General features: G+C 49.9%; 2 protein-coding genes across 2 annotated transcripts; one reads left to right on the plus strand and one right to left on the minus strand.

Annotated features, from left to right (window-relative positions):
- Positions 1 to 301: 301 nt before the first annotated feature.
- PLEKHJ1 (pleckstrin homology domain containing J1) lies at positions 302 to 12,195 on the minus strand. The gene is made up of 6 exons (XM_081178134.1): positions 12,034 to 12,195; positions 10,206 to 10,273; positions 9,411 to 9,477; positions 4,736 to 4,826; positions 2,643 to 2,706; positions 302 to 2,188 (listed from the first exon to the last, which is right to left on the minus strand). Exons 1-6 carry the CDS (start codon positions 12,125 to 12,127, stop codon positions 2,123 to 2,125), a joined length of 450 nt encoding a protein of 149 aa, XP_081034260.1. The 5' UTR covers positions 12,128 to 12,195; the 3' UTR covers positions 302 to 2,122.
- A 102-nt stretch (positions 12,196 to 12,297) lies between these two features.
- SF3A2 (splicing factor 3a subunit 2) lies at positions 12,298 to 25,608 on the plus strand. The gene is given in 11 exon segments (XM_081177995.1): positions 12,298 to 12,440; positions 13,653 to 13,820; positions 14,062 to 14,133; positions 15,368 to 15,414; positions 17,647 to 17,756; positions 19,023 to 19,072; positions 20,755 to 20,895; positions 22,333 to 22,401; positions 25,151 to 25,265; positions 25,268 to 25,303; positions 25,306 to 25,608. Coding segments are annotated over 10 exon segments (945 nt in total). The 5' UTR covers positions 12,298 to 12,440; positions 13,653 to 13,694; the 3' UTR covers positions 25,485 to 25,608.
- The last annotated feature ends 1,478 nt before the right edge of the window (positions 25,609 to 27,086 follow it).

Raw genomic sequence — 27,086 nt, forward strand, 5'->3', positions numbered from 1 at the left:
AAGTGGACACTGGACTCTAGGTGTGGTCCGATCAAGGCAGGACTGTGACTTCCCTTGATCAGTGATACCTCTCCCCACAATCCTCCATCCATTCTGGCAAATAAAATGCAACAGCAGAGTTCAAGTACACCTTTCCAGCAATTTAAGGATGGTGTGACTGGGGAGGAGACGTTGCCTGACCTCCTGCTGCTGCTATCCCAATTCAGTGGGGTAAAAATCCTCGCATGAATGCACTTTTGAATGCAGAACTGGTCCCAGCCTATTCCCACCTCTCTCACACAGAAAAGGCAAAAAGCCAACCAACAAGACAGTAGTTTCGTTTATTAGAGGGGCAAGAAAATCAGTGTGGACATAACAAAAGGGGATCTGGGCATGTCAACAAAACAGTAACATTTCTGGTTTAATGCACAGAAGTAATAAAACTGGCCAATTATCCAACAGGCAATGGTGTCTTGGGGCAGGAGGAGTACAGAAGATGAATGTAAACTGATAAAGTACATTTTACATTTCTACAGGCTCTTAAAAACCACTGAATAACTAGCCGCCTTTTGTGGCTGGTGATTTCTCTCCCCCCACACACATTCGTCCCCCAAACTCTGTCCCTTTAGACGACGATGGATTTCACAAGCTCCCATCGTCCAAAACCCCTGGCCGAGGATTGCAGACTCCCTGGACTTGTTTCCTCTGCCTCTTTGCAGAAGAGGCAATCCTCTGCCTCACACGCAGCAGTGAAATTCAGCCTCTTAGGGCAGGGTTGGAGAAAGCAGCAGCCCAGCGCCCCCCAGACAGAGTTTTAAGTCTGATATCAGCCAGAGAACCACAGCTTTCAGTGAGTTTTTAAAACGCCTCTAAATTTCACAGCAGATTTTTATATATAAAAAAAATTACATTCAGCTGCCAGTCCCAAAAGTTGGGCAGAGGAGAGAGAGGAAAGAAGAAAGCAAAGAGGGATGGAAAACAAGGTATTTTTTCTTTGAGGAAGGGAGATTTCTGCCACCCCAGCAAGCAAGGAACCTGCTCTGGAGTGAGCTTGGAACCGCACAGAGTTTGGGCACCGAGCTTGGGAAAGTGGCAAGGGGCTCGTCTCACTTCCCTGTGTTGCCAGGCGCAGAGAGCAGCTCTGACGCAGGGGGTGCCAGCAAGGCACAACAAAACAGTAAAAGAGGGCCGAGCACCTTAGGGAGATAGTTCTGTTGCTGCTCCAGTAGTCTGGCATTCTTCTGTCCAACGCCTTCTAGTTCAGGCTTTCCCAAATTTGGGTCCCCAGCTGTTTTTGGAACACAACTCCCATCCCTGATCACTGGTCCTAATGGGAGTTGGTAGTCCAAAAACCCCGCTGGCGACCCAAGTTTGGGAAACCTTGTACTAGGTGAATGCGCATGCTTGCTTTGGGAATTAGAATGAGTGTGCTCCCACCACTCCTGCTGAAAATGTTTCCTTACAGAGCAAGTAAAGAGTTGCCCCATCCTGGGTGAGAATTGCTGAGGTGGGAGGGGCTCAGGATTGGGAGCAGTGACTTCAGAGACACACACAGCCCATTTCACAGGGCGGGGGGGGGGCAGTGCAGGGGGAGTAATTCAGCACCACAGTATCCCTTGCAGGGACAGCATAGTGGCTCCCACCCAACCCAGGCAGCCGATGGGAAGGTGTGCAAAGCCAGAGCAGTTACTCAGTGGGGAAACTCCGCCGGGGGTGTTCTGGGTGCACCGCAGATCTCAAATCTCAGCACAAAAGTTGGGAGCAAACCCGATTTGGGATGTTAATGAAAATCAAGCACGATTCCAAGAAGCCCCCGCCCCCTTCCTTCCGCTCCAGGAGACCCTTGCCAGTGTTGTTTGTGTGCACATTTACACACACGAGGAAGCACAATTCTGAGCTGAATAGCAGGTTCCCTGCGCCCTGGAAGGAGAGAAAACCGGCAACCGCTGGAGTCAAATCTCCACTCTTTGTTTCAACCCCCCAAAGCTAGGAGGAAGCAGATGGCTGGGTGGCGTCACCCTCTTGGCGGCACGAGGGAGATCCTCACTCGGTCGGCGTACAGTCCTGACCCTGGAGTCTCGGGGAGCTGCGCAAGGGTGCTGGTGGTATGGTGAGGTGCCGGCCCAGATCCAAGTGCTCGGAGTTATACCTTCCGTGCGCCCAGCTGGAAGCGGGCTTCCCCTGAGATGCCGTACTGCTCCAGGGGGTCCTGTGGCGAAAGGAGAGGCTTTGAGGGCTGGGTGTCTGGAGGTGCTAAATTTGAAAGGGTGGGGGATACGAGTCCATAGCTCTGTGGCAGACCAGATGCCCTGCATGCAGAAGGTGTCGGGTTCAACCCCTGGCAGGGCTAGGAATTCTCCCGCTCTCCCTGCGTCTGAAACCCCGGAGGAGCCGCAGACAAGTTGGCATATTTCTAGGAGCTTCCCAACATTTCATCTTGGGATCCCAATGGGATCGCATCTTTTAAAAAAACCATTTGTATATAGACATCTGCCTTATTGGGTTCTATGGGTCTTCTTGGAGTAAAATGTAACAAAACACAACTTCGAACCACAGTATCACAGGATGACCCAAGGCAGAAACTGTGCATCCTCGTCCCGGCCGTTACTTCCTGCTCTCTGGGTGAGCCCCCTCACCTGCTTTCCGGCCCAGAAGCTACTCACCTTTCCTGTCATCTTCAGGATCTCGTTCCGATAGAAGACCAAGCTGCTCCTCATGAACTCGTAGCTGTTGGCAGAAGGAGAACGGATCCGACCGTGAAGGGCGGAGGCAGCAGAACCAGGTTTCTAGCGAACATTCACAGCGAGGGTCTTGCCATTAACTCCACCCCAAAACAACCCCAGAGGAGCTGATCCTGTTCCACCCAACGCTTCTGGGATTTGTGGTTCTGGTTTTGCGGCTGTGAGTATGCAAAGGTGGTGGGGGGCACTTTAAGGTTCTGTCTCAGGGATTGGGAGCCTCCGGCCCTCCAAACTTCTCCATGTGGCCCTTGGATGTTCTCCCCTGGCCATGCCCCTCACTGTCCCTCCTTGAGACCTTCATTTTGGACTCACCGCTGTCCATGGAGGCACAGGTCAATCCTGCGTCCAGACAGGGTGGCTGTCTACCAGCTCCATCTGAGACCCTCCCTGCCCGCAGACTGTCTCACCAGAGTGGAACATGCCTTGGTTATCTCCCGCTCGGACTACTGCCATGCGCTCTCTGTGGGGCTACCTTAGAAGGTGACTCGGAAATGACCACTAACCCAGAATGCAGCAGCTAAACTGGTGACTGGGAGCGGCCGTCGGGACCAACACCGGTCCTGCAAGACCTATGTTGGCTCCCAGTACGTTGGTGCTGACCTTTAAGGCCCTAAGCAGCCTTGGCCCAGTATACCTGCAGGAGTGTCTCCACCCCCATCGTCCAGCCCAGACACAGAGGTCTTCCTCCAAGGGCCTTCTGGCGGTTCCCTTACTGTGAGAAGTTACAGGAAACCAGGCAGAGGATTTTCAAATACTGAAAATCCAGACAGAAAATGTTTTTTTGCCCAAAGTTGTTGAGACAATGTGCAAAAAAAAAAGAAGAAAAGATTTGTGGCTAATTTTAACGAAAATCGCCAAAATTGACACTGCCGACACGGGCTGCGATATGTCCGGATTTCTGCCCGAACACTGCTTCCAACTGCAGTATTCCAGATATGTCCAGGAGGTTCTGGATGCATGGCAACTCTATGTCAAGGACCTATGGGACCGCCTCTCCTGGTATGTCCCACGGAGGACCTTAAGGTCCACAAATGACAACACCTTGGAGGTTGCAAGGTGGTTAGATTGGTCTCAACTAGGCACAGGGCGTTTTCAGTACTGGCACAAGAGACTAGGGCTCTGCGGGACTTGACATCTTTCCACAGGGCCTGCAAGACAGAGCTGTTCCGCCTGGCCTTTGGTTTGGACTCAGTCTGACCCTTATGTTTCCCTCCCCTTATGGTTTTGCTCTATGGGCTACTTTTAAAATAAAGTTGCATTTTAAATTGCATTTTAACCTGTATTTTAAATTGGGTTTCTTTCTTTTTCTTTTCTTCTCTTATTATGTTTTTACTGTAATTTTACTGGCCAGGGAGGGCGGGGCATAAATAAAATTTATTATTATTATTATTATTATTATTATTATTATTATTATTATTATTATTATTATTATTGAGATAAGCAGCTAACTGCCTTTTAGAAGACAGCCCTATATTGGGAAGTTTTAAACGTTTGATGTCTTACTGTGTTATCATTTGTTGGAAGCTGCCCAGAGTGGCCGGGGCAACCCAGCAAGATGGGCAGGGTCCATCACCGAACTCTGATCGTGCCTGGATGGAAGGGGGGGGGGAGATATTCAAGCTAACCTGCACAGAGGGCAAACTTTACATGTGTAGCTCCACCCACTCTTGACTCTGTCCCCGCCCACCACCGGCATGCGGTGCTCATGGGTCTCTGCTCTTACCTGCAGCGAGGATTCAAGTAGAATAATGGAACTGTAGGGTTGGAAGGGACCCCAGGGGTCATCCAGCCCAACCCCCTGCAATGCAGGAATCTCAGCTAAAGCAGCCATGGCAGATAATGTCATCCAAGCTCTGCTTAAAAACCTCCAAGGAAGGGTGGTTTCCTCTGGGCGCTGCGCAGTGATCCAAGCAGCCTGCGCTCTGTCCCTTCTGGGCTGGCAGACACGGTCCCCACCCTCTTGAAAAAATGGGGAAGAAGGAATCCCCAAACCCCGGCTGACCGGCAGGCCTCACCTCGCCCTCTGGAGAACCTCGACCCACTCCAGGCACTGCTCCTCTGTATCACATTCGAAGAAGTACTTTCTCTCGGGTTCTTCGAGGAAACCTGCAAACAGAGACCCCGAGACATCAGCCTTACGACTCGCTATCTACTTTAATAAAATTATGATTGTTGGACAAGGGTTATGGCAAAGCGCAAGGGCAGAACAGCTCATGTGGGGAAACAGCTCAAACATGACCCTCCCAAGACAGCGGGAGGCAAATCAGGATCTCTTAGCCTAATTTACCTCTCAGTGGGTTGTTGTTGTTTTACACAGGTAATGCAAAAATTAAAAAATTGTCCAGTAGCACCTTAAGGTAAAGGGACCCCTGACCATTAGGTCCAGTCGTGGCCGACTCTGGGGTTGCGGCGCTCATCTCGCTTTACTGGCCGAGGGAGCCGGCGTACAGCTTCCGGGTCATGTGGCCAGCATGACTAAGCCGCTTCTGGGGAACCAGAGCAGCGCACAGAAACGCCGTTTACCTTCCCGCCAGAGTGGTACCTATTTATCTACTTGCACTTTGACGTGCTTTTGAACTGCTAGGTTGGCAGGAGCAGGGACCGAGCAATGGGAGCTCCCTCGTCGCGGGGATTCGAACCGCCAACCTTCTGATCGGCAAGTCCTAGGCTCTGTGGTTTAGACCACAGCCCCACCCACATCCTTAGAGACTTTTGTGTGCTTATATCCTTAGAGACTTTTGTGTGCTTATACCCAGAACAAACTTAGTTGGTCTCTAAGGTGCTACTTGACAATTTTTTAATTTTTTTATTTATTTCGACTGTGTCAGACCAACACAGCTACCTACCTGAATCATAATGGAGGATTTATTCTGCCTCTTTTATTAGGCCTTTTCAAAATGCAATACAGTAAGATTACATTTATGTTAACAAGCCCTATAGAGGGACTATTACTATTCCATTTATGAAATCTCCTCTTTCAGACACACGGCTCTTCCTCCCCCGTCTACAACTGGATCACTTTAGTAATAGTTATTACCGTATTTTTCGCACCATAGGGCGCACCGGACCATAGGGCGCACCCAGTTTTTAGGGGGGGAATTCAAGAAAAAAATCTTCCCCCCCCCCCCCGCAGCCCCAAAGAGCAGCGTACAGGCTGCACACAACCACTCCCTGCCGGAGGGGTTGCGTGCAGCTATGGATCAAGCCAAGGCAGCAAGAGGGATGGATCCCGCTCGCTGTTTTGGCTTCCCCTTTAGCCCCTTGCAGCCTCTCCTTGGCGGAGGGGTTGCGCGCAGCTATGGATCAAGCCAAGGCAGCAAGAGGGATGGATCCCGCTCGCTGTTTTGGCTTCCCCTTTAGCCCCGTGCAGCCTCTCCTTGGCGGAGGGGTTGCGCGCAGCTATGGATCAAGCCAAGGCAGCAAGAGGGATGGATCCCGCTCGCTGTTTTGGCTTCCCCTTTAGCCCCGTGCAGCCTCTCCTTGGCGGAGGGGTTGCGCGCAGCTATGGATCAAGCCAAGGCAGCAAGAGGGATGGATCCCGCTCGCTGTTTTGGCTTCCCCTTTAGCCCCGTGCAGCCTCTCCTTGGCGGAGGGGCTGCACAGGGCTTTCCTGGCTTTACTGAGAGGTGGGGGGATTCCCTCACCTCTCCCCAAAGCCCGCAGAAGCCGTGCAAACCCTTTAAAGAGATCGCGGCTTCTCCTGGCTTTCCTGGGAGGCGGGGGGATTCCCCCACCTCCCGCAAAACCGGCAGAAGCCGCGCGCCTTTTAAAAGGGCTGCACGGCTTCTCCTGGCTTTCCTGGGAGGCGGGGGGATTCCCCCACCTCCCGCAAAACCGGCAGAAGCCGCGCGCCTTTTAAAAGGGCTGCACGGCTTCTCCTGGCTTTCCTGGGAGGCGGGGGGATTCCCCCACCTCCCGCAAAACCAGGCTCCCCCCCGCCAGCCTTCTAACCAAGTCGGGGGACAGCGGGAAGGGCGCGCTGCGCCTCTCCCGCTGTCCCCCGAGCTTGTGGGGCTGGCGGTGGGGCTCTCCTGAAGCCTGCCATCCCGCTATTCCCCGACCTGATCTGGAGGTTGTGGGGATGGTGGGGGGGAGAAGCAGGCTTGCTTCTCCCACCCCCAGCCTCCAGATCAGGTCGTGGAATAGCGGGATGGCGGAGCGCTGCCATCCCGCGATTCCCCGACCTGATCTGGAGGTTGTGGGGATGGTGGGGGGGAGAAGCAGGCTTGCTTCTCCCACCCCCAGCCTCCAGATCAGGTCGTGGAATAGCGGGATGGCGGAGCGCTGCCATCCCGCTATTCCCCGACCTGATCTGGAGGTTGTGGGGATGGTGGGGGGGGGAGAAGCAGGCTTGCTTCTCCCACCCCCAGCCTCCAGATCAGGTCGTGGAATAGCGGGATGGCGGAGCGCTGCCATCCCGCTATTCCCCGACCTGATCTGGAGGTTGTGGGGATGGTGGGGGGGAGAAGCAGGCTTGCTTCTCCCACCCCCAGCCTCCAGATCAGGTCGTGGAATAGCGGGATGGCGGAGCGCTGCCATCCCGCTATTCCCCGACCTGATCTGGAGGTTGTGGGGATGGTGGGGGGGAGAAGCAGGCTTGCTTCTCCCACCCCCAGCCTCCAGATCAGGTCGGGGAATAGCGGGGTGGCGGCTCTGCGCCTCCCCGCTGTCCCCAGCTTTTGGGTGCAGGCTGCTGCCCGCAAGCCTTGCGAGCCCGCGGGACATCCCGCCGGGCTTGCAAGACTTGGGATAGCTTCCTGAAGCCTGGAGAGCGAGAGGGGTCGGTGCGCACGGACCCCTCTCGCTCTCCAGGCTTCAGCAAAAGCCTGCATTCGCACCATAGGACGCACACACATTTCCCCTTCATTTATGGAGGGGAAAAAGTGCGTCCTATAGTGCGAAAAATACGGTAACTCTAGTTGTTTTAGCCTCCTGGTCAGCGACTCTCGTCTCCCTGCTCTTATTCTGGTTTGTTTTTATAACAATCGTATCTTGCTTTTACAATTTTGCATTTTAGCTCTTTTTAAAATGTTGGTCTAAGACCGTAAGAAACTGAAACCGCATTTTAAGGGTTGTTTTAACAATGATTTGGAATGGTTTTTACTGATGATTTGTTAATTATTCTAATGGTGGTTTGTAATTGTTTCACTGGTGATTTGTTAATGATTCTGTTTGATTTGTGCTCTGCTTGTGATGTTCTCTTGTGTTACTGCTATTTATGGTCTGTAAGATGCTTTGCGATTCACTGGAATGAAAAGCAGCATTGAAACATATGAAATCCATCTTTCAGAGCTCGGAAGATCTTCTTGCACCGTGTCTGCTTGGGACAAAAGCTTTTGGGTTCCCTGCCTTGCCTCCCAGCCTCCTTCAAACTGCTCATTATCCACCCCTCTTGATGCCTTCAGAGTCTGAAACACTGGATTGCCCCAACCAGTCCCTTGAGACCCGTGGTTCCCAAAATGTGCAGTGCTTTCCCTGGGTGGAGAGTTCTAAGAGGGACCCTGGAGGTGCCAATGACTATCAGACTTTGAAAAGCTGGTGTCACTGGATTAAGTTGATCACTTCAGCTGCTGTGAAGTACATATCCAATCCATAGCTGTCAACTTACAGATTTGAAAATAAGGGACCAGCAGTCATGGAAAATAAGGGATCAGCAGCCAAAATAAGGGCTTTTCCAAGCACAGGTATGTTCAACTTCTGAGCTCCTCCAAGACAAAGGCAGAAAGCCCAGCCAGCAGCCAAACGAAGCCTCAAGCGGTGGTTCCCACAGCGCAGCAACCCGGCAAAGGGGATGCAGCAAGGAAAACCACCGTCACCTCTCCGCTGGGAAGCGCTGAGCAAAGGCGAGTCCCCAGGCAACGCGACCGATTTGATCGGCACAAGGCATGCAAGCTCCACCCCCCAGTCGTTCTCAGACTCCTTATTGGGTGAGCAACGCAGCCAAGCAACACAGTTGGAGCCTCCCTCCTCCCTGGCCGGCAGCTGCTTCCTTTGAAACCCGGGAAATTTAAGGGACATCATCAATAAGGGACAGCAGCGGGACACGGCGCTGGGATAAGGGACTTTCCCGCCAAATAAGGGACGCTTGACAGCTATGATCCAATCCCTTTTGAAAGCTATCTTCAAAGAAAAACAAGTCTTGTTTTTTGCTGCCTGATTCAGAGAGGCATACATTCTTCATAATATCTGAATTTCTCGCTAAGGCTCTACAAATCCGTGCTGATAAACCTAAAAGGGGTAGAGGGTAAAGGTGAAGGGGCAGAAATGTCAGTCTCTTATTCTTATTATTCCCATTACCATTTTCATGTATCTAATGGGATGTCTGCTAAAACACAATAAACTGACTTGACTATCTTAAAACTGGCAGTCATCACCCCGACCCACAGCAGCAAATTCCAAATTGCCCTGCAAAGAATTTCTTTTGGCTGTCCTGAAATCTAGTGCCAAGTACATTTGGCCGAGTGACCCTCTCTGAATACTGTGGGTGGAAAGGGGGTAGTTGTGAGCCGGGAGTGTGTTCCGTCTCCTCCAAAAATGGGTACAGGCATCTCAGAGAGCAATTTAGAAAAATGTTAGATTTGTTCTGATTAGTGACCGATGAATACCAATAAAAAAGAGAAAACAAAAAGAAAAAGCTCCCAGAAAAGTAAACCTCCCCCCGTCTGTCTCCTCAATACCCCAAAGACTCACTAATGGAAAATATTTTGCCTTCTTCTTGGCTGATACTGCAGTGTTCCAACAGCAAAGCACCGATAGGCTGGGGAGAGAGAAAGAGACAAACACACAGATTAATTAATCACTTTCCACATTAGCTCAAGCTTTTAAAAGTAACTACGTTGTGCATATTCCCAACCCTGCTTTTAATTGAAAGTTGCACAAGGATTTTTCTTTCTTAAAAAAGAAAGAAAAATAAATGAAGAGGGCTTAATATATTCTCAGATAAACCCTTGTAAAAAGCCTTCTTTTGTCTTGTCTTGAAGTAAGTTCCACTCAAGAGGAGACTCAATGAAATTAATGGACCCCCGGTGGTCCTATCTGTGCATTTCAGTAGTTTTACTCAGAGGGCGGCCAGCGTTGGAGACAACCCCTTTATATATTTTTCTAGATTTTTCTACATAGTCAAATGGTAAATGAATTTTATTAAATAAGTAAAACAAATAAATAGACATATAAAAACACAGTTGTTTAGCGAGAGTTTGGGGAACATCTAGATATTGCTGGACCCCCTCCTAAAAAAAATCCTATTCTGGTTGCTCTCCAAGAACAGGACTAGATCCAGGAGCCAGACTCTTCTAATAAGATCAAGCTCTTTATTAGAATAATAAGAGTTTATTTTAGGCACTGCCTTCTCATCATGCTCCTACCACCCGCCGCAACTTGCCAGAGGACCTCATCAACTGAGGACTAGTAACCTGAGCAGGCTTCGCATCATTATTATATCTGGCAAAGTTGCTAGTGCGTAATTTCCCCTGTGAGCAAAAATACCTCGGCCTCATCTGTTCGGAAGTAGAAGAGAAAGTTGACGACCAGTTTCACCAAACGCTTCTTCAAGGCTGTGGAGAAAGACGAGATGGAGGGAGTTGTTTCAGAGCTCTTGGACACATACCGTATTTTTCGTTCTATAAGACGCACTTTCCCCCTCCTAAAAAGAAAGGGGAAATGTGTGTGCATCTTATGGAGTGAATGCAGGTTTTGCGGGCTATCCCAGAAGCCAGAACAGCAAGAGGGATTTCTGTGCAGCGCTCCCTCTCGCTGTTATAGCTTCCGGCTTAGCTGCGTGAAGCTTCCGCAGGGCAGTGGGGAGCCTTCATCCTGCTGTCCTGCAGAGGCTTCGCGTGGCTATCCCCGGCTTTTGCAGAAAAGCCCCCAAGAGCCGCACTCCCTTTAAAGAGTGCATGGCTCTTGCAGAAGCATAGCTGTCAACTTACAGAATTGAAAATAAGGGACCATCAGCCTCGAAAATAAGGGGTCAGCAGCCAAAATAAGGGATTTTCCAAGCACAGGTATGTTCAACTTCTGAGCCCCTCCGAGCCAAAGGCAGAAAGCCCAGCCAGAGTTCTCAGACTCCTTATTGGGTGAGAAACGCAGCCAAGCAACACAGCCGGCAGGGAGGGAGGGAGGGAGGGAGGGAGAGGAGCTGCTTCCTTTGAAACCCGGGAAATTTAAGGGACATCATCAATAAGGGACAGCAGCGGGACACGGCGCTGGGATAAGGGACTTTCCCGCCAAATAAGGGACGGTTGACAGCTAAGTGCGGGAGGTGGGGGGAAGCTAGGAGGCTTGCTTTCGCTGAAGCCAGGAGAACAAGTGGCATCGGTGCATCCTGCTTGCTCTCCAGGCTTCAGGGATAGCCCCGCAAAGCCTCCTGAGCGAAGAGAGAGGAGCGCTCCCTCTTCGCTCAGGAGGCTCCTTATTTCTTGTTTTCCTCCCCTAAAAACTAGGTGCGTCTTATGGTCGGGTGCGTCTTATGGAGAGAAAAATGCAGTATTTTTTGTAGCTCTGTGATTCTTCCATTGTGGAGGGTTGGACTAGATGACTCTTGGCGCCCTTTCCAACTCTACAGTTCTACGATGTCCAAGTTTGGGAGAGCGAAGATGAGTTCCTGCGACCTCAAGGCAGATGTTCCCACAACTGGTGATTTTTACTAATTCAACCCTCCGCCAAGGGTCATCTAGCCCAACCACCCGCAAGGCAGGAATCTGAGCGGATGCATCCAGGACAGGACGTCGCAATACAGTGGTACCTCGGGTTACATATGCTTCAGGTTACAGACTCCGCTAACCTAGAAATAGTGCTTCAGGTTAAGAACTTTGCTTCAGGTTGAGAACAGAAATTGTGCTCCAGCGGTGCGGCAGTAGCAGGAGGCCCCATTAGCTAAAGTGGTCCTTCAGGTTAAGAACAGCTTCAGGTTAAGAACGGACCTCCAGAATGAATTAAGTACGTAACCCGAGGTACCACTGTACGCTGATGACAGTAAGAGCAGAACACACGAGGGAATGGAAACACCTCTGGGCAAGCGAGCAAAATAAAAAAACCGGAGCAACAAAATCGTAGAACGGTGGAGTTCGAAGGGGCCATGAGGGTCATCCAGATCAACCCCCTGGAACAGTAAAGGGGCTAGTCCTCAGTGAGGACGAGGTTGGGAGTTCTGCTACCACCCCAACCCAATAAACTCTGATGACGCCACGAGAGCCGCCGCCCCTTCCTCCTCCCCGACCCCCTGGCAGGTGTGACGTCACCCAACCCGCCTGGTGACGTCACGCCGCGGTGTTCTCCTCTCGTGACGTCACCCCTTTCCCCCCCTCCTCCTCACCGCTTCCCTTCTTCGGGGCGCGCATGAGGACCTCGGCCGCCTTCTCGGCTGGCTGCCGGGAGAGAGACAGCAGCTCCCGCTCGTTGTACCGCATCGCCGCCGCCGCCGCCTCCTCCCCGCCCTTCTGGCCCTCTCGGCTCTATGGCTCTCGCGCCTCCCACTTCCGCTCTACTTCCGCCCTGGCCTTCGGGAGGAGCCGGAAGTGCTTCCTTCCGCGCAGGCGCGGTTTCTTTCCCGTTCGCTTCCGGCCTGCCCCCCCCACATAGCTTCCGGGTGACGGCGGAGGGCTGACCCGGAAGTGCATTCCTTGTGGCGCGGCGGGCCGGCTCCGTTTGGCTTCCGAAGGAGGAAGGAGGGAAGAGCGAAGGCCGAGGAGGAGGAGGAGGAAGAGGAGGAGAAAGAAGCAGGTAGGGGGGAGGGACGCCCCCCAACATTGGCAGAGCTGTCAGCTTTTCCCTTTTCCTGCGAGGAATCCTATTGGGAATAAGGGAATTTCCCTTAAAAAAAGGGAAACGTTGGCAGCTATGAATAGTGGCTAATTAGGGTTTCCAGCGTTGGCCGAGCTCAAGAGCGTCCAGTATTTCTCCGGTGAAAATAGGGACGCCCTATCCCATCATCATCATAAATTTATTATGGTTTAATAATAATAATAATAATAATAATAATAATAATAATAATTTAAAAAATGCCCCGCCTATCTGACTGAGTTGCCCCAGCCATTCTGAGAGACTTCCAACATAGATAAAAACAAAACATTTTTAATACTCTGCTATGCAGAGCTGCCTTCAGATGTCTCCTAAAGGTTGTCTAGTGACTTATCTCCTTGGCTCGGGGGTTGCAGAACTCCAGACCCGCCAACATTTCTCCGATGGAAATAGGGACGTCCTAAGCCGGGAAAGCAGGACATTCCAGGATCAAATCAGAAACCAGAAGAGCTTCTGTAAATCCAGAGCTGTCCATGCAAAATAGGGACCCTTAGAGGGTCTGTGTGTCCACCCATTTCATCGAGTCTACTCAGACCCAGAGTCTGCGACCCAGAATCTGTACAGTGCTTTATTTTCCAGTCATGAGGAATAGAAATTTTTAAAAGCAAGGAAGAGAGAGACTTTTATACAGATGTTAGTTCTACCTGGAGTCGAAACCATTGAAGCAAATGGATACGAGTAACAGGCCCATTCATTCCCATGGCTGTCCTTGGCCGGGGGGGGGGGGGGCGGTCTTAAAGCAGAGGTTGGGTGTCCCATCTATCAGGGATTCTTAAGCTCCTGCATTGCAAGTGGGGTTGGACTAGATGACCCCCTAAGGGGACCATTTTGACTCCACATACGATTCTGTGGCCTAACCCAGATGGCCAGAGTTAAGAAACGATCACAGGAGTGAGAAGAAAGTTTGAGGAGAAGAAAGTTTTCATGCAAGGTGGCTGCTTTTCACGCTGGCAGGGGACTGGGCTTCAAGCTGGTAGTGAGCAGCAAAGTGGCCGTCTCACTTCCCCCTGACCTGGTGCTCACCCTCAGACCTACAAAACGAACCCCAGATTGCCATGAATTGAAAGCAACCATCCTGGGATCTAATAACTTGCATTCTCTCTCTATCTTTGCCACCCTCCCCCTACAAACCAGCTTTTTCTCCAGGATCTGTTTTGAAGCTCTGGATCGTCCACGATGGATTTCCAGCACCGTCCCGGAGGGAAGACGGGGAGCGGAGGTGTCGCTTCCGCCTCAGAGAGCAACAGGGATCGCCGGGAGCGGCTGAGGCAGCTGGCCTTGGAAACGATTGACATCAACAAGGTGGGATTACTCGTCCGTAAAACAGGAAGGTCCACCTACCAACAAGAGGAGTGCTTTGCGTGTGGGAAGGCGAGGGGTGCCTGTGTGGGCTCACAAGGACCTGCTACTTGATATATTAACAGGGTTAACATTAATGGAGTGTATTTAAATGCAGAGATAAATGTTTGGAATGTGCACTTGCCGTGTATGGGTGTAGCTTCGAGTTCTCCCTGCTTACCGTCATTTTTTCCCTTTCCTCCAGGATCCCTACTTTATGAAAAACCACTTGGGCTCTTATGAATGCAAGCTTTGTCTTACGTTGCACAACAACGAGGTGAGCGTTCCCTGCCCCCACTTTTTCTGTTCTCTTTTACGCCTGCACTTCCATCGTTGCCCCAAGAGCAACTGGAGGGCTTCATATCTTGCTGCTACCCGACGTAAAGGAGCTAGGTAGACCCAGAGGCCTGACTGACTCTGTGTAAGGTAAAGGTAAAGGGACCCCTGACCATTAGGTCCAGTCGTGACCGACTCTGGGGTTGCAGCGCTCATCTCGCTTTATTGGCTGAGGGAGCCGGCGTACAGCTTCCGGGTCATGTGGCCAGCAGGACTAAGCCGCTTCTGGCGAACCAAAGCAGCACACGGAAATGCCGGAGCGGTACCTATTTATCTACTTGCACTTTGACGTGCTTTCGAACTGCTAGGTGGGCAGGAGCAGGGACTGAGCAATGGGAGCTCACCCCGTCGCGGACATACAAGGTCCTAGGGGACTGGAATCTTACGAGAGAGAGAGAGATTGAGGGACAAACCGAAGCTCAATGGCAGAGATCTGTTTTGCACACAGAAGATCCCGGTTCAATCTTCAGCATCAGTAGAGCTGGGGAAAGACTCCTGTCAGAGCGGCTGCCCGTCATTGTAGACTAGGGTTTCCCAAGACCCACGGTCAGGGATGATGGGAACTGGAGTCCAAAAACAGCTGGATACCCAAGTTTGGGAAGCTCTGCTGTAGAGCTTGACCCAGTCTGTAAGGCAGCTTCCTCCATTCCTAAAATGCGACGGCGTCAGGCCTGTTAGACACCTTAATTTTCTTATTTTACATTTTGAGTCTTCAGATGGCTTCTATCCTTAATCTTAGTGCTGTCAGCCATGTTTGTATGGAACCATGAGGTCTGGTGCCTTGTTTTGCTTTTAAGGAGGGCTCTGTAGCTCCATGGTAGAGCACCCAAGGGTCCCAGGTTCTGACCCCAGCGCCTCGAGGGGGGGCTGGGAAAAAGTCCCTGCCAGAAACAGAGAGCCACGGACAGTCAGTGTAGTCAGCAACAAGACAGTCGGTAGAGCGTGAGACCCTTAATCTCAGTGTTGTGGGTTTTAGCTCCATGTCGGTCAAAAGATTCCTGCATTGCAGGGGGTTGGAATGGATGACCCCCGTGGTCTCTTCCAACTCTACAATGCTATTATTCTATGACTCAATAGCCATTGGAGGCTCCATGTTGGCTGATGTAGTCAATCCTGAGCCCAAGACTTTGGCCCCCTGTTCCTCGTTAATTTGTTTCTGCCTTTCCTTCCTACAGGGAAGTTACCTGGCACACACTCAGGGGAAGAAGCATCAGACCAATTTGTAAGTTGCTAACTCTGTGCTCATCTTTGTCTTCTTTACACTTACTTTTATTTAAATCTTCCCTTTCCCTGATATAAGAAGCAGAATTTCCTTACCCCTGTGGCCTTGCAGATACTGCTGGAAGAATGCCTCAGTTTATGAGGCATTCCCTCTCTTCTTCTTAACCAGTCATGGGGAAACCAGAGGTTGCACTCCAGCCCCCAGCAGTCAGCACAGGCCAATGGGATTTGGAGTCCGGCATTATCTTGGGGCCCGCAGATGTTTCCCAAACACTGGCATAGATTTATTCTATAGGGCTTCTGTGTCCATGGAGGGAGGGGGAATGTTCATTGCTCAAGTCGGCTTTTAAAGATAGCTGGAAGCAGCTGCAGTGGTTTGAAAACCAGGCATTGGATTGGCTACTGTGAGAACAGAGTGCTGGGTTGAATGGGCCCCAGTTGGCCAAGACAGATAAACTATGGAACTCCCTGTTGCAGGAGCCAGTTTGGAAGGCTTTAAAAGAGAACGGGACTAATTCATGGAGGAGTGGGCTGTCAATGGCTACTAGCCACAAGAGCCATGCTGAGCCTTCACAGTGAGGCGCAAGAGTGCTTCTGAATCACAGTTACTGGAAGTCACAGGACTGGCGAGTGCTTTTGTGCTAGAATTCTGTTTGCAGGTTTCCCACTGGCCTGATCCACCAGTGCTCTCCTTAAATACTCTTCTGGCATTCTTCACTTGCTGTCACTGTGGGGTAAGGGACGTCCTGAGAAGCTGGAAATGCTCCTTGCTTGAAATGTGACAAGGAAGGCCATGTCCCTCTTCTGGCAGACATGCAGCCTTTGGGGCAGCTGAGGAAGGTATCCTTTAGACAGCCCTCCTCCACACAATCACAAGCTTTCCTTCCATGGCAGTTCGGAGAAAGAGTCTGCCTTCTCTGAAAAGACAAATGTGCTTTTGTTTCTTTGGTATACACAGTCACGGGAAAAAGAAAGTACAGCCTCTTTGAATTCTGTGGTTCTACATATCAAGGCGTAATAATAATCTGCTTCTTAAGGTAAAGGTAAAGGGACCCCTGACCGTTAGGTCCAGTCGTGGCCGACTCTGGGGTTGCGGCGCTCATCTCGCTTTACTGGCCGAGGGAGCCGGCGTACAGCTTCCGGGTCATGTGGCCAGCAAGACTAGGCCGCTTCTGGCGAACCAAAGCAGCACACGGAAACGCCATTTACCTTCCCGCTGGAGCAGTACCTATTTATCTACTTGCACTTTGACGTGCTTTCGAACTGCTAGGTTGGCAGGAGCAGGGACTGAGCAACAGGAGCTCACTCTGTCGCAGGGATTCGAACCGCCGATCTTCTGATCGGCAAGTCCTAGGCTCTGTGGTTTAACCCACAGCGCCACCCGCGTACCTCCTTAGCAGGTCTTAAAATTAGGTAAATACAACCTCAGATGAACAACAGCACATCACATATTACACCATGTCATTTATTTAAGAGAAATAAACCCAAAATGGAGAAGCCATGTGTGAAAAACTAAGTACACTCTTACGGCTTCCATGGGAATTTAGAGGCTAAGTTGCTGACAGGGGCTGCTAATGAAATGCCCTTGTTTAATTGATCACCAGCCAGTGCTCCCACCTCAATAAAAGCCGAAGTTCTGGCAGTTTGATGGTCTGGAGCATTCAGGTGTGTTATGACACAAGGCCAAGGAAGAAAGATATCAGTTGCCGCCGCCTATGAAACTGGGATGGGCTATAAGGCCACCTGCGACCAATTTAAAACCCATCCTTCTACAGTGAGAAAGATTACTCAAAAGTGGGAAACATTCAAGACAGCTGCCAGTCTTCCCAGGAGTGGACGTCCCAGCAAATTCACCCCAAGGTCAGACCGTGCGATGCTCAGAGGAATTGCAAGAAACCCAAGAGTTTCATCTCAGGCTACACAGGCCTCAGTTGGCATGTTAAATGTTAAAAGTTCATGGCAGAACAAGTGCTGTTTGTTTGGAAGGGTTGCCAGGAGGAAAGCCTCTTTTTTCCAAAAAGAACATGGCAGCACGGCTGAGCTTTGCAAAGTTGCCTTAAGACTTCTGGAACAAAAGTCGACTGGAGGAGGTTAGTGTGTCTGGCAGAAAAATAATTAAGCAAGTGTTAATGGTAGAGAGCTTCCTACGAAAACATCCTGCACCCTCTTCTCCCCCCTGGAGTTATTTAAAAGCTGTTTTCCCTCTCCCCCACTCCTCTTTCTTGTTTTTAAGAGCTCGTCGAGCTGCCAAGGAAGCCAAAGAGGCCCCCGCCCAACCCGCCCCTGAGAAGGTCAAAGTCGAGGTGAAGAAGTTTGTGAAAATCGGCCGGCCGGGTTACAAAGGTAGCGTCCCGCTCTCTCCTTGGGGCTCCGTTTTCCTCCCCTGCCAGATAAGGCTAACAGTGTCTACTAGCCAGAGTGGCGAGGCAGCAATGTTTCTGGGTACCAGCTGCTGGGAGCGGCAGGAGGGGGAGAGGGCTTCTGTGTTCGAATCCTGATCGCCTGTTTCCCAGAAGAGGCATTGGGCTGGCCTATGTCAGGACAGGGTTCTGGGCTGGATGGCCCATTGGCCTGATCCTGCAGGCCTTTCTGATGTTCAGGTCCTGGCAGGCCACCTAGACCACTTAGTAGCTGTTGTGATAAATTGGGGGGGGGGGCTGTGTTTGTGTGTGAACACACTTTAATGGCATTTCTGCCACCCGGTAGTCCTGATTCTGCAGCCAGTTTCAGTTACACGAACACTGTTCTTCTGCGTGTTTTTCTTTGCATGTTGATGCTAGGGCTATCATCCAAAAGCAGTTTGAAGTTCATATTGCGATATCAGTTTCCTAATTTTGGGCCTGGCAATATATTACAAATTGTGATGTGTGCGCGAGTGTGTTTGTTATGCAAAAATCACAACGTGGGGGAAACTGTGAAGCCAGCCAATGCCTCAACATAGCTCCATCCTTATATCAGACATTGTGATGTATCAGTATAGCACAATGTTTAGCTAGTGATATATCACAATGTTAAAAGTTAGATCCCTCCCAGCCCTAGTTGGTGCTGACTTTAAAAGTCCTAAACGGCCTCAGCCCAGTATCCCTGAAGGAGTGTCACCATCCCCACTGGGGTCCAGCTCCGAGGGCCTTCTGGCGGTTCCCTCCCAAGAAGTGAGATTACAGGGAACCAGGCAAAGGGCCTTCTCGGTAGTGGCACCTGCCCTGTGGAACGCCTTCCCGTTCGATGTCAAGGAGATAAACAACTGTGGCTTTTAGGAGATACCTGGAGGCAGCCTGGTATCGTTTGCTGTTTTTAATTATGTTTTTAGATATGCTGTAACCCCCCAGTCAGGGTATAAATAATAAAATAATAATAATAATAATTACTTATTCTGAGTAATGGGGACAGGCGAGGATCCTCAAGAAAGTCTGACCTCTCAGGTTCGAGCAAGCAGTACAGTGCACTTTCCGAAGCGCACTCATAAGGTCTAGAAACTTCACTGTCCATTTTTAAGGCGGAAGCTGGGTGCGCTCCTTTCAGGAACACATAGCCCCAAAGCCAATGTGCCCTGTGCCTCTTTACAAAGCCATACTAACCTCCACCTTGCCTGCTTTTTTTGTCCTTCAGTGACCAAACAGAGGGATCCAGAGATGGGTCAGCAGAGCCTCCTCTTCCAGGTATTTTCATCTACCTGTTACCTTGCAGTGACTTTGATGTCGCCAGGGCAAAACCATCCTCTGTTGCCAATGTGACTTAGGACAGCTTATTAATTCTGAAATATTTTTGTCCACCCCACTTCCCCTCCTCCCTCCTTGTCCCTGACCCTGGGAATAGCCATTGTAGTGTTGTGTAGTGGCTAGAGCAGTGGTTCACAAAGTGGGTGGGACTGCCCCCAGGGGGTTTGGTGGGATTACCTGGGAGCTTGCTAAGGGGCGAGGGTGCTGCTGGAGGTGTAAATTACTATCAGACTTTCGAAAACTGGTATCGCTGGATCAAGTGGATCAGTTTTGTTGAATTAACCTAAGTAGTTTTAATTGGATTTTTGAACAAACGGGCAATTAATGGTTACTGCTTTGAATTATTTCTCCTTATTATCTTTCATAGTGGGCTTTGCGAACCACTATTCTGAATAATTGGGACCCGGGTGGCGCTGTGGGTTAAACCACAGAGCTTAAGGCTTGCCGATTGGAAGGTCAGCGGTTCGAATCCCCGCGATGGGGTGAGCTCCCGTTGCTCAGTCCCAGCTCCTGCCAACCTAGCAGTTCGAAAGCACATCAAAGTGCAAGTAGATAAATAGGTACCGCTCCGGCGGGAAGGTAAACGGCGTTTCCATGCGCTGCTCTGGTTCGCCAGAAGCGGCTTAGTCATGCTGGCCACATGACCCGGAAGTTGTACACAGGTTCCCTCGGCCAATAAAGCGAGATGAGCACCGCAACCCCAGTGTTGTCCGTGACTGGACCTAATGGTCAGGGATCCCTTTACCTTTACCTTTATTCTGAATAATGTTCTTTATATGGTGGGGATGAGTTGATGGATCCAAGGGGACAGTGCCCCCCCAAAAAAGAAAGTTTGTGAATCACTGGGTTAGAGTGTCAATCTTAAGACCAGGGAAGACACCAGGGTTCAAGTCCCCACACAAGCAAGAAGCCTACTGGGTAACCTTGTGGGGGAGGACCACCTGGCAGGATTGTTGTAGGGGTTAAATGATGAGGAAAACACTCTAGTATTGTTTATTCCATTTATTCCATTCATATGCAGGCCTTTATCAAAAGATCTCGGGGCAGTGTACAACCTCGGAAACACATTGCAAAATATAAATAATAAAAACATAATTAAAACCTAGATAAAAAGCATAGTGACAGAAATCCTAATAACAAAATAGTCATCACAAAACAGCCTCCCCACCCCCACACATACACATTTACAGGCTATGAATTATTTAATGGCCACAGGCCTGGGTAAACAGGAATATTTTTGCTTGGCGTCTAAAGGCATGTAATGATGGCACCAGGTGGGCTTCTCTGGGGAGAGCATGCCACAAAAGGGGAGCCACCACAGAAAAGGCCCCGTTCTTGTGTTGCCACATTTCAGCCCTCATGAGGAGGAGGCACAGGAAGAAGGGCCCCAGACGATAATTGCAGGGTCTGGCTGGTTCATATGGGGAGACGCAGTCCCCCGTATGTATAGGTGTGTGAGTGTATTTATGTGCAAAGATAAAGGTTTGGGGAGCCACCACAGAAAAGGCCTTGAGCCTTTTGGAGAAAAAGGTGGGATACGAGCATCGTCTGTTGATAAATGCGTATTCCTTGTTGACGTGGGCAGCAATTCCTAAATCCAGCAAACAAATTTAATGGCGCAGATCGATTACCCGGAGATCGCCGAGAGCATCATGCCCAGACATCGTTTTATGTCCGCATATGAGCAGAGGATTGAACCCCCCGACCGGCGCTGGCAGTATCTGCTGATGGCAGCAGAGCCCTACGAGACCATCGCTTTCAAGGTGATCGGTGCTTCCACTATCCTCTTTGTTTAGTAGGCCGTATACTGTATTTTTCGCTCCATAAGACACACCTTTTCCCTCCTAAAAAGTAAGGGGAAATGTCTGTGCGTCTTATGGAGCGAATGTGTGATCAATCCCTGGCTCCCTTTCCGGCCCCTTGCCCAGGACTCCATTGTTGAATGTTCTGCAGACGGAGGTTGTTTGTTTCCCCCGTGACATGAGATGATTTGTCTGGAAACTGTAGAAACTGCTCCCTTTCCTTTCCTAAAAAAGCTGCAAAACAGTGAGTTGAACCCCATAAAAACAGGATTTTTTTCCCTTTGCCAAAGAAGCTGCACAACTGTGAGCTAATCCCAAAAAAACAGGGCTTTCCCCCTTTCCTCCTCTAAAAACTAGGCACGTCTTATGATCAGGTGTGTCTTATGGAGCGAAAAATACGGTATTTTAAAAAATAAATAGTGGGGAAGACCTGGGTGCGAGAAACAAAATTCGGCTTGGAATTTCAAAAGTGGAACTGGGTTTTTTATTCTGAGACTTGTGTGGAACCAGAGAGGGGCTGCTTCGCCCTGGGTGGAAGAAGCTTATACCTGACACGGAAGAAGCATTTTGTATATGACAGTTTCCGACATCCTGAAAGCCCCACAAGCCACAAACGTGTGAGGTTGAGCTGTTTGGCCGAGGGTGAGAGCCGAAACGAGGTTCTAAGAGGCGAGATGGGAAACCCCGGGGGACTTTTTCTAGCTTGGCAGTTGATTTATGTACGGTTGGTTAGAGCGTGGTGCTGATAAGGCCAAGGTTGCAGGCTCGATCCCCGTACGGGACAGCGACATATTCCTGCATTGCAGGTGGGTGGACTAGAGAATTCTCTTTTTTAAAAATAAAAATAATAATAATTTATTAGTTTTTTTAACATACCATTTTCAACAGTAATTAAACATACTTTTACATCTTATACAGTTTTTTTTACTTCCATCAATCACATCTGAAAATTTTCCAATCTATTCACTTAATATACATTTTTTACTTTCACTTTTACATTTAAATCTCATAACTAATATCTCTATTCTTTCTCTAGTTGGCAATGTTTCATATATTTCCCCTTACAAAACGACTTGTAGTCCTACTAGCATAATTTGTTGATTACAGTTGCTTTCAAATAGTTTGTATATTTCTTCCAATCTTCTGTAAATCTCTGGTCGCGCAGGTTTCGAAATCTTCCTGTCATTTTATCTAATTCTGCGGACTAGAGAATTCTCAGGGTCCCTTCGAACTCCACAATGGCGTGATTCTAACTTCTACAGTTAAAATGGCTGATTAAATCAGATGTCCAAAACAAGTTTTAAAAACCTACCAGCGTGCAGATAGCGTTATATTCTGCTGTTCTATGCGCTTTGGCTAAGCGATAGACATTCTTACTAACGCTTTCCCTCTGCTCAGGTGCCAAGCAGGGAGATTGACAAAGCCGAGGGCAAGTTCTGGACCCACTGGAACCGGGAAACGAAGCAGGTAAGCAGGGTCTGGGGGGTGGAGGGGAGCAGGGCCGGGAGGGTCTGTAGCCACCAGCCCCAGCATCCTAACCTGGGCATCCGACCAGTGCTGCTTCGACTCTTCAGGATTTCGGATTTGTGGGAGAGAGGACCTTCCCTGCCTCCCCTGGAGATGCAATAATCTGTAAACAGACCCCTGTGCTGCAATACAGTGGTACCTCAGGTTAAGTACTTAATTCGTTCCGGAGGCCCGTTCTTAACCTGAAACTGTTCTTAACCTGAAGCACCACTTTAGCTAATTGTGCCTCCCGCTGCCACTGCGCCGCCGGAGCACGATTTCTGTTGTCATCCTGAAGCAAAGTTCTTAACCCGAGGTACTATTTCTGGGTTAGCGGAGTCTGTAACCTGAAGTGTATGTAACCTGAAGCGTATGTAACCCGAGGTGCCACTGTATAGACAAGCTGAACAAAATAACACAATACAATGGCCAATGACAATGGCACTAAACACTATTTATAGCCTAATATAAATGATCAGAAATTGCAACCAAAGTCTCTAAATCTTCTTCACCAGTTGCGGTAGGATAATTCAAAAGTTTGATATATACATAATCTGTCACCAAATATCGCCGGAAGAGAGTTTCCGGATAACCAATCTGTTTCGTTCAGCCAATCTTTATCAATTCTTCATCAGCCAGACTTGTAAGAATTAACGTGAGAAGGATGCAGTTCAATTTCTTAACAAGCTGAAATTACAATATACATGCGATAAAACCTGCGCCTGTATAAAATAGAATGCATAATATATACAGTGGTGCCTCGCAAGACGAACGCCTCGCAAAACGAAAAACTCGCAAGACGAAAGAGTTTTCCGTTTTTGAGTCGTTCCGCAAGACGAATTTCCCTATGGGCTTGCTTCTCAAGAAGAAAGCCCATAGGGAAATCTCCAGGGACCTCTTTTAAAATGCTGGTGGTCGGGAGCAAAGACTTTCGCCCACCGCCGGCCTTCAGAAGAGGTCCTGGACCTCTTCTGAAGGCTGGCGGGGGGGCAAAAGTCTTTGCTCCCCCCCCTGCCTGCCTTCCCGGGACAGCGGAGACTTCTCCGCTGTCCCGGGCGATCTTAAAATGCTGGCGGGCGGCAGCGAAGCCTTCGCTGCCGCCTGCCAGCATTTTAAAATCGCCCCGGGACAGCGGGGGCTTTTAAAATGCTGGCGGTCGGCAGCAAAGCGCTCCTGTCCCCGGAGCTTGCGGGGCGGGAGGTGGGGAGAAGGGCTTTTCTTCCCACCGCCAGCCTTCAGAACAGCCTTCTGAAGGCTGGCGGTGGGAAGAAAAGCCCTTGTCCCCCCCCCCCAGCCTTCAGAAGAGGTCGGGGGACAGACTGTCCCCGGACCTGGTCTGAAGGCGGTTTCCATAGGAACACATTGATTGTTTTTCAATGCATTCCTATGGGAAAACGTGCTTCGCAAGACGAAAAACTCGCAAGAAGAAAAAACTTGCGGAACGAATTAATTTCGTCTTGCGAGGCACCACTGTACAACTAAGATACATACCCGATCTTACATGTAAACATAAACACTGTAGAAAATATGCTCTGGATCATACGATACATTGATGCTGGTAACAAATTGTAAAGAACATAATATAGTTAGCCACCGGTGAAACTAATAAGGGAATTTAAAGACACAGCACAACATTAACAGCAAGAATGCCTGACAACCAGATGAAAACAATACGCCATCCAAGTCAGTGGGTCATGGCAGATAATGCAATTAAATAAAACAATGAAAATCTAACTCAGAATTCAATCCCCCCAGATGAACATCTACATGTTCAACTCTGTTCATCTGGGGGGATTGAATTGATAAAGATTGGCTGATGAAGCACTGAACGAAACAGATTGGTTATCCAGAAACTCTGTTCCGGCAATATTTGGTGACAGATTATGTATGTATCGAACTTTTGAATTATTCTATCGCGGCTGGTGAAGAAGATTTAGGGACTTTGGTTGCAATTTCTGATCGTTTGAAACTCGAAAAATTAGAATATCGTGGAAAAGTTCATTTATTTCAGTAATTCCAACTTAAAAGGTGAAACTAATATATGAGATAGACTCATGACATGCAACGCGAGATATGTCAAGCCTTTATTTGTTATCATTGTGATGATCATGGCGTACAGCTGATGAAAACCCCAAATTAACAGTCTCAGAAAATTAGAATATTAAATGAAATCAGCAAAACAAGGACTGCAAATAGAGCAATATTGGACCTCTGAGAAGCAGAAGCATGCATATGTACTCAGTACTTGGTTTGGGCCCCTTTTGCATCAATTACTCCCTCAATGCGGCGTGGCATGGATGCTATCAGCCTATGGCACTGCTGAGGTGCTATGGAACACCAGGATGCTTCAATAGCAGCCTTCAGCTCTTCTGCATTATTCTTTTCCACAATATTCTAATTTCCGAGTTTCACCTGTATAAATAGGCCATCCTGTTGTGTTATTTTGCTTCCCTGGAGATGGAGCCTGGGACCTCTTTGAACGTCCATCTGCTGGTACCCAGTGGCTCCTATATTCGTGGCAGAGAGGCTGCTGTCTCAGGCTTCTGATCTCAGTTGCCGGAAACCACGGGAGGGGGAGTTGCTCCTGCGTTCGAATTCTGCTCGTGGGCTTTGCAGAAGAGGCATCTGATTGGCCAGAACAGGATTCTGGACTAAGCCAGGCTCTCCTACTCTTGATGGTAACTCTCTCTCTTCCTCTCTCCTCTCCCAGTTCTTCCTGCAGTTCCATTTCAAGATGGAGAAGCCCCCAGCCCCGCAGAGCATCCCTGCCGGGCCAGCCACCGTCAAGAGGCCCCCGCCGCCCCCGCTCATGAACGGCCTGCCCCCCGCCCCCCGCTCCCGGACTCCCTCCCCCCACCTCCCCCGGAGGGATGGCCATGCCCCCCATGCCGCCCCCCACGGGGCCCGTCCCCATGCCCCCGGGCCCACCGCAGCTCCCGCCAGCTCCCGGCGTCCCTCCCCCCGCCCCCCTGCCCCCCATGCTGAGACCCCCGCTTCCCACAGAAGGGCCCGGCAGCATCCCCCCACCGCCCCCCACCAGCTGAAAAAGCCGTTTGGGGGTTTTGTCGCGGCGGACTTCCTTCGTCTCCTGGTGCCTGCTTCCAGCTTCTGTTTCTCTCGCTCTCCCCACCCCCTTTTTAGAATAAACACACACACACTGGTTTGGAATCCTGTATCTTCATTTAAAACAAGTTCCTCCATTTCTGGAATTGCCTTTTGTTGCGTCTAAGAAATCAAATGCTGGCTTCTAAACGTCTTTAGCAAAGGGCGGTCGTTATGTATGGAGAGTCTCAAATTAATCCAGCAGGGTATTTTTTAGGGTGTGGGTGTGTTTAGAACAGTTCCTAGATCGGGCCACGCAGGAGACAAATCAGTAAAATAATGAAAGGTCATTGGGCAAGCCCCAGAGTCCTTGACCCATGGTGGGGGGGGGGCTACCTGTTGCGTAATTTTATATACCTCTGCCATGTATTCCCTTTCCCTTTATTTGTATTTTGTAAGTATTGTGCCTGTTCGCCATAGGGACGGTCCTCTTCTGCACTTTTAGAATAAAGAGTTTAGTTGGATACAACATGCACACGCACTGCAAAACCTGGGGAATTGGGAGTGAACTGGGACAGCTCACTTGGTGGAGCATAAGGCTCGGTTGTGGGTTCAAATCCCACATCCAGCAAAGGATTCCTTCCTTGCAGGATTTGGACAACCCTCATGGTCCCTTCCAACCTTACAATTCTATAACTTAGAAGGTTTGGGGACCCCAGCCTAGGAATTTGGGGACCTGGTTTCCTCAGGGTTTGAATTAGAACCATCCGGACTTTTGCTTTGGGTTCCTGGTAAAATCTGGTACATTACGCAGCACGGCATGATAATTAAATTTAGGAGTCATCGTGGCATCGTCCATTAGGTGGATGGCAGCTAATGGATTAAGGTTGAATCCCAATGAGAAAGAAGTGCTGTTTCTGGGGGACAAGGGGTGGGTGGGTTTGGGGGACTCCCTGGTCCTGAAAGTGGTAAATGCCTGGAAGGACCAGGTGCACAGCCCGGGGGTCATTTTGGACTCACCGCTGTCCATGGAGGTGCAGGTCAGTTCTGCATCCAGGGGCAGCTGTCTACCAGCTCCATCTGAGACCCTCCCTGCTTGCGCGTGTCTCACCAGAGTCGTCCAACCTCTAGTTATCTCCCACTTGGACTACTGCCAGTGTGGTGTAGTGGTTAAGAGCGATGGACTCGTAATCTGGTGAACTGGGTTCACGTCTCCACTCCTCCACATGCAGCTGCTGGGTGACCTTAGGCCAGTCACACTTCTCTGAAGTCTCTCAGCCCCACTCACCTCACAGAGTGTTTGTTGTGGGGGAGGAAGGGAAAGGAGAACGTTAGCCGCTTTGAGACTCCTTCGGGTAGTGATAAAGCGGGATATCAAATCCAAACTCCTCTTCTTCTGCAATGCGCTCTACGTGGGGCTACCTTGGAAGGTGACTCAGAACTACAATTAATCCAGAATGAGGCAGCTTGGGACTGGGAGTGGCCGCCGAGACCATAGAACACCAGTCCTAAAGGATTTACACTGGCTCCCAGTACGTTTCCAAGCACAATTCAAAGTCTTGGTGCTGAGTTTGAAAGCCTAAACCTGTATACCCGAAGGAGCA

Source organism: Podarcis bocagei, assembly GCF_964188305.1.
Source record: "Podarcis bocagei genome assembly, chromosome: 18".
Lineage (NCBI taxonomy): Eukaryota > Metazoa > Chordata > Lepidosauria > Squamata > Lacertidae > Podarcis > Podarcis bocagei.